Source organism: Hydra vulgaris, chromosome 06 (genome assembly GCF_038396675.1).
Source record: "Hydra vulgaris chromosome 06, alternate assembly HydraT2T_AEP".
Taxonomy (NCBI): Eukaryota; Metazoa; Cnidaria; class Hydrozoa; order Anthoathecata; family Hydridae; genus Hydra; species Hydra vulgaris.
The window spans coordinates 26,569,699-26,580,000 of NC_088925.1; the positions used below are offsets into that span (position 1 = coordinate 26,569,699).

Below are 10,302 nucleotides of genomic sequence, written 5' to 3' on the forward strand. Positions count from 1 at the left end.
GACTTTTTTAAATTTAATTCCAGAATCCAAAAGGTTTTTTTAAGTTCTAATCCAGAATCCAGAAGGTTTTTTTAAATTGTAATCCGAGAAAAGCATTATTCATTTTTAAACTTGCGGAACATTTACTTCAAGTTTGGTTAATGCTATTATTGTCAAATCAAATTTGAGTGGGTTTTTATCAACTAGCTTGTTCCATTTTAATCGTATAGTAGACTTATGAACTTAAGACATTAGAGGTCTAATGAAATTTATAAATTAAAAATAAATCAATAGGTACTTTATCAAAAATCAGAAAATGAAGTACTTTGATCATTAAAAGAACCTCAGAGACATCACCCATGATGATAACTCTGAACTGCTATCACATTTTCTAACTCCTTAGATTTGCTTTTATTTGATACAGAAGCAAATAACATTCAATTCATTTTCAAACTTCTAAATATTCTTAAAACTAATCTGTTAGAAAAACTTTTTTATTACTGCTGCGTGTCAACGTCATACCAATGAATTAGGACTCTATTTAATTTTTTTTTTATGTCTTTACTATCAAGTAATCGCATAAAACATTGGTCGCTAATCCAAATAAATTCAAAAAAAAGTTATTGTAATAACCTGTAGCATCTTGCCCCCTCTCCTTAATACTATCCCTGAGTTATTTACAAATAACAAAGTTTGGTCTTAAATAAACACTTAATTTTTTGTTTAAACAAAGTACTCATTAAAGACTAATCAGCAGTTTTAAAAAGGTTAGTAGTTAATCTTTCACCAGCGTTAACATTAAAGTTTTGTATTGAGAACAAAGTCAGTTTTATTTTAGGGTATTTTAAATCAATTAAAGTACAAATTGAATTACTTCGTTAAATTTATTTTAGAACCGTTTTCTATTAAAGAAGAAAAAAGTATTCAAAGAGGTGTATTGATAACAACATTCAAATCTGTACCTAAAGAATATGAAATAGCATTTGAATTAAAACTAACTTCGTTCATTACCAGTACCTGTGCAAACATATTACATTTTTCAAGTAGTAGTGATTATTCAAAGTATGGGGACAGATGTCCAGCTGCTTTTGTCTGTAATCATTTATTTGCTGGCGTTCAAATTTGTGGATCAGTTAATGGTCAAATTTGTTATGCGGTGATCTCGAAATATATAAATTTATTGAATTGGACAAGGTTTGTTATAAGTCAACGAAAATTTAATGGATCTTATAATTATTCCGTTCAAGTTAATGGAGAAATTATAAACACAGTGCAAAATAAAGATGCTAGAGATTTTAAAAATGTCAAACTATATATTAGCAATCCTTGGGTTATTGCACAACCTGGGTCTGTAAGAAACATGACAGTAACTAATATGTGTACAAGTAAGTAAACAATATGTGCAAGTAAGAACTTTTTTTTCCTTATTTTATAATCAAGATAAATCAATAAAAAACTTTAAACTAATTTCCAACCAAAGCTAATTTCATTTTAAAAACTGAATAACTTGTTTTTTTGTTTAAACCATATTTCAGTACTTTAAAGTATCAAGTGTATTCAAGGGGATGTGTTAAAAATACGATCATCAATCGATAATGCTCGTTTTTTAAACACAACTCCCTATCCAAGCTCTAGCTGAAATGACTAAGAGCTATTTGAGTAACTTTCTGAATCAATTAATAAATGTTACTTTTTTAAATCTAAATGTTCCGCTTATAAATAAATAATTGTATTACACTTTATTTGATCAAAATATGACAAAACCATCCAAAAATTTATGAAATTTAAAACTTGGAAAATGATATACATAAACTCAAATAAAAACATATTTTTAATTTTTTTTTCTTGAGAAAACACCATATTTTCATAAAATATTATTTAAATATTATTGCAATACTTTTTATGCAAACAAAAATTAGTGCAAACATATTTTTTACTTATTTTTAAAACTTAGGGATCTTATTTTAAGGAACTCAAAATTTATTTTTACCTCCAAAATAACGTTAATATTATAATCTGAATAAAAAATTAAAAAATTTACACACACACACACGCACACACACACACACACACACACACACACACACACACACACACACACACGCACACACACACACACACACACACACACATATATAGTTAAGAAAAAGAATACAGCTTAACTTTATAATAACTTTTTATAAACATGAGTTTGGCATTTAAACTAGGGTTCATTTTCGAAAACACAGTTAACGAAAGTTTTCGATTAATTAAAACGATATCAATAAAAAAAACTTTTTTTTTCGGATTTTGCAAAATCTTTTGAAAATTATCGAATAGCTAAAATAGTTTCGAAAACTTAAATTTAATTTTGAAAACTCATTTTAGTTTCGAATAAAAAATAAGTTTAAATATACTAAATTAATTTCGAAATTTAAGTTGAATTTCGAAAAGCTTTATTAAAAAAAAAAAAAAAAATTGAGTTTCCAAACGTGAAATTAGTTTCGAAAAAAAAACCATTTCGATTAGCTAAATTATTTTTGAAAAAAAAAAGTTTCACGAAGCTAATAAAATTTCGAAAAAAAAAGGTTTTCAGTTAAATGAATTTTTTTTTGAAAAAAAATAAAAAAAAATCAGTTTCGAGAAGTGGAATGCCTATATGCGCATTCAGTGAACAGGGACGTTTACCAGGGCCGACGATGCGTGGGGGGGCCACCGGCTTTTTATTGTTGTTGTTGAAAACTTTAGATGCAGTGAACTTTTTTCAGAAATTGACGATTGTGCCCCTCCACTTTGAAACCCGTGTCGTCGGCCCTGTTTACAAAAACTTTTAGTAGCGCGGACGTTTACAAAGTACATGCAACGTTCGACTGTTGGGGAGTACATGCAGGGAATTATCTTAAATCCAACTAACTTTTAGGACTTCGTCTTCTTCTATACCCTCAAAATTTATCTTAATCCTAAAAACAGTTTTAAATCTACAACAGTTAATACAATTGGTTTAACAAAATTATGGGCTCAGGTTAAATTAGGAATAGACCTTTTACTTACTAAGTAAAAAAGTTTGTTTAAATGTAAAGTAACTTTTTTAAGTTGAAGTTAAATTATTTAATAATAATAATAATAATAATAATAATAATAATAATAATAATAATAATAATAATAATAATAATAATAACAACAATAATAAAAACTGCATTGTATCTAAAATTTAACTATATAAAGTTAAAAGTGCGTAATAAAAGTAATTTGTTTTTACAAATAAAAGTAATTAACGAATGTAATTAACATAAAAAAAGTTAAAAAGCATAAAAAAAATACATAAATTATTTGCCAAAGTAAGTCATCAAAAAGTTATTTAGATATTACTTATATATATAATAATTTTTTAACTTTAATACATCTTATTATAGTTGTTTTTTTCATATGATTTTATTACTGCTGGCGTAATCCTTCGATTTTTAAATGATTTAGTTTTTAAAATATTTTTTATCGCCGGAAAAGCTTTATCATTGCGATTAGTGACGGATTCAGGATTTTTAGGTGTTTGAGATTACTTGGAACAAACATGGAACAAACTCTAAACAATTGTATGTTTATACTTATGTCAAATAATAATGCATTGCAAAAAATTGCGATGATTGGAGGCTGGAAACAAAAAAGCCCTTTAACTTGAAGTTAAAAAGATACGTCATTGAGTGCGATTTCAATATATCTGAAGAAAACCATTTCAGGCTATGTCTACGTTTTGAATATCTAAATATTTTTCACAGTTTGTAGAATTATTAGAAAACAAGAAAAGTTGTTGATAGAATTATAGGGAGAATTATAGAAATATCGTAATATATTACTTTTGCAAATTAAAATCTGCAAAACGAATATATAACGTTGCTTTAATGGCTGTTGATATGTATGAAAAACATTCTGTTTGGGAGAGAAAAACAACAATAATTTAGCGTCATGTTGTTTCCCAGATTTATTCGACTTAGATACGATAATCTTAGGAACGATTTTTATATCTAGAAAAGTTGACAGAACACAAACGAGGTACAAAGGATTTTCACCTTGCATGTGCCGGATGCATGTTAATAGTGAAATTATATAATAAATGTGTAATAATTGTGTTATTAGTGAAATTATATAACAAATATCTTATAATTTCACTATTAATTTATAATTTCTGTTATTTTCTTAGTGTTGTAATAAGAGTAGACGATATTTTGTCTGATTTTTTTTCTGTAACGTGTGGGAAGTGTAACGAGATTTTTTCGCTAATGTATTTTTCTATCTACTGAAACAAATATGTTGCTGTGGCCTTATTTTGAAACAAGCAAAATTTAATACAACATTTTTTTTACTGATATCGCTGTGTGCCAGATTTCTATTTGATAAAAATTTGTTTATAATAAAATGAGTTTTTATACTTGAAAGAAAATAGTGAAATTAAAATAAACAAACATATTTTTTTATACCATTTATTATGCAAAACAACATGCAAATAGATCATTATCGTAATAACGATATAAGATGTATAAAGCGGAGTTAAAACGCTTATAGCACTTTGCGATAAAGGTGAGGATACTAAAAATTCTTACAAAATAAAACTGTAACCCATTTGAAACTTATATGAAACTTACAAAAAAAGAAAGAAAAAAAAAAAGGACTCGAGTTTCCCATTTTGCTGACGTGTGATAAGTCTTAATTTGCCAAATGAATCTATCTAAAAAAAGGTCTCAATTTACCGACTGATTCATTGAATGAGGGTATGTCACTGTCTTACCCTCCTCCCACACATACTCTTCGCGCAGGCCTTGACTACATCTAGCCATCAATATTCATTTTGAAGAGTGTATATTTAAAAGGAGTAGGAGATTTTGAAAATTGTTTCAGTTTTAATTTTTTGTTATTATAAATATTTAGATGCAGGTTTTAGAATTAATGTATTAAAATATATATTTTGAAGTAATTTTAAGTATTTTGAAAGTAAAAAATTGTTTTGATTCTGTTTTTATGATTTTAATAGTTTAAAAACATTTGTATGCAAATTATAGAGGTTCGAAAATCAAATAAGTTTCGGTGCAATTTTTAAAATTTAGATTGCATAAAAATATTTCGATGCAAATTATAGAGATTCGAAAGCAAAAATTTGTTTCGGTAAATTTTCAATAACGTAAATATATTTTGGTACGATTTTCAGAATTTCGAAAGCGAAAAAAAGTTTCGTTGTTATTATTAGGATTCCAATAGTTAAAAAATGTATCGATAGAATATCGTGAATTTCATAAAGTGAAATTCATTTCGGTTAAAAATTAAGTAATTAGAAATCGTTTCAAGCTTACCAAAGCTTAAATAAAATTTCAAAAAGTTTTTTTTTAATTGAAAACTAAACTTTTGCAAAAGTAAACAACCCTAATTTAAACCATCATTTGTCATTTTTTGATTACCGTAAAATCGCCTAAGTTCGGTCGCCATGTAACTTCGGTCATTTAAGAAAAAATATAAAAAAAGCATGCAAAACTCAAGATTTACAAAACTTTTTTTATCAAATAATGTTTGTAATTAGTTTGTAAATATGGATCTATAAAAAAATAATAATGTTTATATGCTACCTGCTGAAATAATTCTTTAGCAAAACATCAGTTTGAAAAAATGCATACTATTAAAATCTAAAATACGCAAATTATTAAAATAAACAATCGTATTTAATTTTAGTATTATTAAGAATAACCAAAATTAAGGATATTTTCAAAAAAAAATTTACTTATTTTTTTAATAGAAATTAGTGAAATTTTGAAATACTCTAACTTCAGTCATTCGGTCATACTCAGTCATACCTTTCAGTCATACTCTAACTTCAGTCAGTCGGATAAACAACGAAGGAGACAATGAGCAGTAATATTGTGAAATGTTGATAAGTACGACAGTTACACACTCGGAATTTTTCTAGATCTATCAAAAGCATTTGATACTGTCAACCACAAGATTCTAATTTATAAACTACACAATTATGGAGTAGTTCACTCCAATTTAAAGTGGCTGCAATGTTATTTACAAAATCGTAAACAAGGAGTACCATATGACTTAACATGTTCCCCATTTGAATCAATAAATTGCGGAGTTCCCCAAGGATCAATACTTGGACCCCTGCTGTTTTTAATTTATATTAATGATATTTATTTGTCTTCAAAAATACTTAATTATATTATTTTTGCTGATGACACAAATGTTTTCTTTTCTGACTCAAATTAAAAAAATATTTTTTATATTGTAAACACAGAATTAATATATCTTAATGAGTGGTTTGAAGCAAATAAACTTTCATTAAATATTGAAAAAACGAAATATATTTTGTTTGCTAAGTCATCTAAATCCGAGAACCTTCCACTCAAATTACCTGAACTAACAATTAACAATATTAAAATAAAAAGAGTTTTTTCAATGAAAATACTAGGAATAATTTTTGATGAGAATTTAAATTAGAAAAGCCAAATAAAGCTAGTCGAGAACAAAGTTTCAAAGACCCTGGGGATTATGTACAAGACAAAACATCTTTTAAATAATTTATGTTTAAAAAATTTATACTTTTTATTTATACATAGTCATATTAACTATTGTAATATTGCCTGGGCAAACAATCATTTATCTTTCCTAAAAATTATTTATACAAAACAAAAGCAAGCAAGTAGATTAGTTTTGGGCGCAAGTAGATACGAAAGTGCCGAGCCGTTACTCGAGGAAATAAATGCTCTAAATGTATACAAACTAAATATATACCATAACTTGTTATTTATGTTTAAACTTTAAAATGAAATAATTCCAAAATATTTTTTTAAAAGTTTCACTCGAATTAATCATAAATATGAAACAAGACATTCAATGAGTAATTACTACATCCCACTAACATCACTCAAAAAATCTGACTTCTCGACTATATGCCGGGGACCACGCTTGTGGAATTCGGTTCTTGACGAAAATATGAAAAAAATAAAATCTATTGCTACATTTAAAAGAACTATAAAAAAACACTTACTAAATTTAAACATTACGTACATTGTCTCATTTTTTTTTTTAAAAAATCGAAATAATTTTGTATTTTTAATTTTTTATGTACTTTATTTAATTTTAATATTGTATTGAATATGTATATGGATATGAAGCGAATTAATTTTTTTTTTTTTTGTTTATTGTCTTTAATATGTATACGAATATGTACAGATTTGTAATTTTTTATTTGTTATTTTATATTTTAACTTTATCTTAAATTTCTTCTTTTTTTAACTTTAAGTTATTATTATTTATTTATTTTGCCGTTGATAAATATTACAAAAAAGAAATTACAATAAAAGAAAAATCCTGGCCGGAGCAAGAAGAAGACAGGTTGTCTTATCACCGAGCCCCGTCACACAAAAATTTACATGCACAATAAATGATAAAAGACAAAAAGACAGTATAAATACAAAAACAAAAACAAATCAAATACTTCAGCAATAAAATAATTTGTTGCTAACAATCTTCCAGCAGAATAATTTTAAAAATAAAAAAGTAAAAACGATAGAAAATCATGAAAGTTATAAAAACACAAAAAAAATGCGTTGTTTAAATAAAATAAAAAAAAAGCAATATATGTAAACATAAGTACTTGGGCTGATTATTTAATATCATCAAAAATATGAACGAAAAAGACAATTTTATTTTCGTTATCTTTTATACTAATGGTTAGAAACCATTTTAATAAAAGCTAAAGAAAGTGATAAAGATTTAATTTATTTTCAAGCGATTCAGTCCAAACCTTTAAATTGTTTTCAAAAAAGGTATTTGAAATCTAATATATCGAATTCCATGTTCAGTAAATACCGTTTTGAATCATCCTTAAAACTTTGCAAAGTGCAGTTTAAAACGAAGTTTTATTTTTTACTAAAGATTGGAAGAAATTTTTTCCAAACTAAAGGTCCCCGATACTGAATTTGGTACGAACTTAATTTAAGAAGGTTTATGGGAACCACAAAGTTATTCACTGAAAATTTGGTTGGATATTTATGGGAGATTTCATTAAAGTAGGATTGAAATGTTACTGGAGAAAACCCAAGTTTTGCTTTAAACATAAATAACATTACTTGATGAATATTAATTTCACTTTTTTATGTAATATTGGAAGATGTAAAAATTAATTGTATTTTTTTTGTATTTCACATAGGGGCTTGATGATAAGTCATTTTGACTTCTACTTGCCCCAGTCAGCTTGTAATTATATATATTTGTTTAAATTTATAGATAACATTGTAAAATGTGTAAAATGACAAAATAAATAGAAATTCTAATATTGCGAATGTAAAATTTACCGGTAACTTTATCTGTAAATTTACCAGTAAATTTTGACATTTTTATAACGGATACACACCATGGTATTTTACTTGAATAAAAAATTTGTTAATAATTTCAAAACTGACGGTTCTTTGAGTTCTTTAAATTATCAAGCTTGTGACATATTTTATGGAGATAAAATTACAGCTTAACGACAATTATGGATACTTTGCGAATCCTGTAACAATTGGTTGTGTGGATCTTGCTGTTCTACTAAGGTCAACGATACGTGGAAGAACTGCCAATAAGCATACAAAGCTCTTTTAAAGCAAAGTAGTGTTTTTTTTTGTTAATTGAAAAAACCTTTTTTAACTTAATTGAAAAATATATTTTTAATTTTATTAACCAGTGGCGTACAAAACGTGATAATGGCCAAAGTAATAAAATGTTTAAATAATTACAGTAAAAATTAAAAAAACTACACATATTTAAAAAGGCTTATTTTTACGTGCTCCTCTTGTTTTCTTTGGTGCACCGAAAGACATTTTTTTTAAGCCCGGGCGATGCCCTCCTTAGTTTATTAATGGTATTACCTAAATTTATATCATAATTTTACAATAAAACAACATTTAAAAATCAGTTTTCATTATTTGTGATACGTCATTAGTATTTATATAGCGGCCGAACTTATGAGATGGTATTGAAAGTTCGGTCAAAGTAGATGTTTTCATTTTAAATTAAATACTGAGTACTAGTGTTTATTTTACATTTACAATATCAATTGTCAAAAAAAACTTTCTCCATGTTTCAGAAAAAAAAATTGAGAATTTTTTATTTTGCGTGATAAATAAATGTTCAAAGCTTAAGTGACCGAACTTAGGCGATTTTACGGTATACCATTATAAACTAACAAAAACTCTGCAGCCGTATTCAATTTTCTCCCACATGGTTAATTTTTAGCATTTGCGGACATTTATTATGCGTATGCGTAACTTTTAAAGCAACTACATCTTTGTAATTGAGATTTATTTTTTAATGGTCCTTTACCGTAACCTGATGAAAAAAGTTATATCATTGCTACAAAGATGTATATACCAAATCTAAACTTATAAATTGGTAAAATTGTAGTCAAGGAAAATATAATTCATTCGAAACATTCAAGTTTATTAATTTTTATGTGATAAAATACTCGGGAAATTTACCGTACCGTATCATCATATTTTACTTTTTGGCAATAAAAAAACACGTAAAAATGACATGGAAAAAAACTAAAAACATTAAACAGAATATGTGGAGAAACTCTAGGAGATGGTTCTGTTTATTTAACAAAATATCTTGTTAGAATAGAATTTTATTTTTTCATCCGAATTGATAAGAACCACTCAAATATGCATTCTCAAAATATGTGTTAAGGGTACTTTTCAATATTAAGAAATATTGAAAAAAGTTCAAACATAGAACCAAAATTGAGACCTTGACCTAACAAAATATATAATATAGATCTATAATATATAAGCTATATAATACAAAATAATAAATACAAAAAACTAAAATAGTTATTAATACAAAATATATAAACTAAACGTGTTTGCTTTAAAACCGATAAAGGAAGGAAAAAAAAAGAAAAAGATTAGTGAAAGACCTTTAAGTACTTTTAGTGTAAATAGTTGAACTAGACACATAATAAATAACATCCAAGACAGCAAGGGTATAATGGTCCTATGTAAGCTGCTGCGCTGGACCAGCTGCACCTCCCGACATTGGCAAAGCTCCGCTTTGCGCCAAGGATTTTTCATGGATCAGCCGTGGCTAGCCACGACTGTCTGCACACGATAGCAAAACCATGACTGTGTCCAAGTGTTGGCAAAACAGCGGCTTGCCACTGCAGGACAAGAACTGGCAGAACAAAGATTAGCCATTACTACACCGTACCATTCTGATTTTATCGTTGTTTACTAACTGCATGTATATCAAGTCACACATAGTTTAAGTATGAGTTTACATTGGGCAATCCTATTGAAGATCATATGTTTTCCTTTAATA

At 26.8% G+C, this 10,302-nt stretch overlaps 1 protein-coding gene across 1 annotated transcript in view; it reads left to right on the plus strand.

Annotated features, from left to right (window-relative positions):
• The window catches only part of LOC105848419 (uncharacterized), a 76,989-nt gene that overhangs the window by 13,925 nt on the left and 52,762 nt on the right, over positions 1-10,302 (plus strand). The window contains exon 3 of the mRNA XM_065799726.1: positions 873-1,364. Within this exon, the coding sequence (XP_065655798.1) occupies positions 873-1,364 (492 nt within the window). The remainder of the gene's footprint in view (positions 1-872; positions 1,365-10,302) is intronic.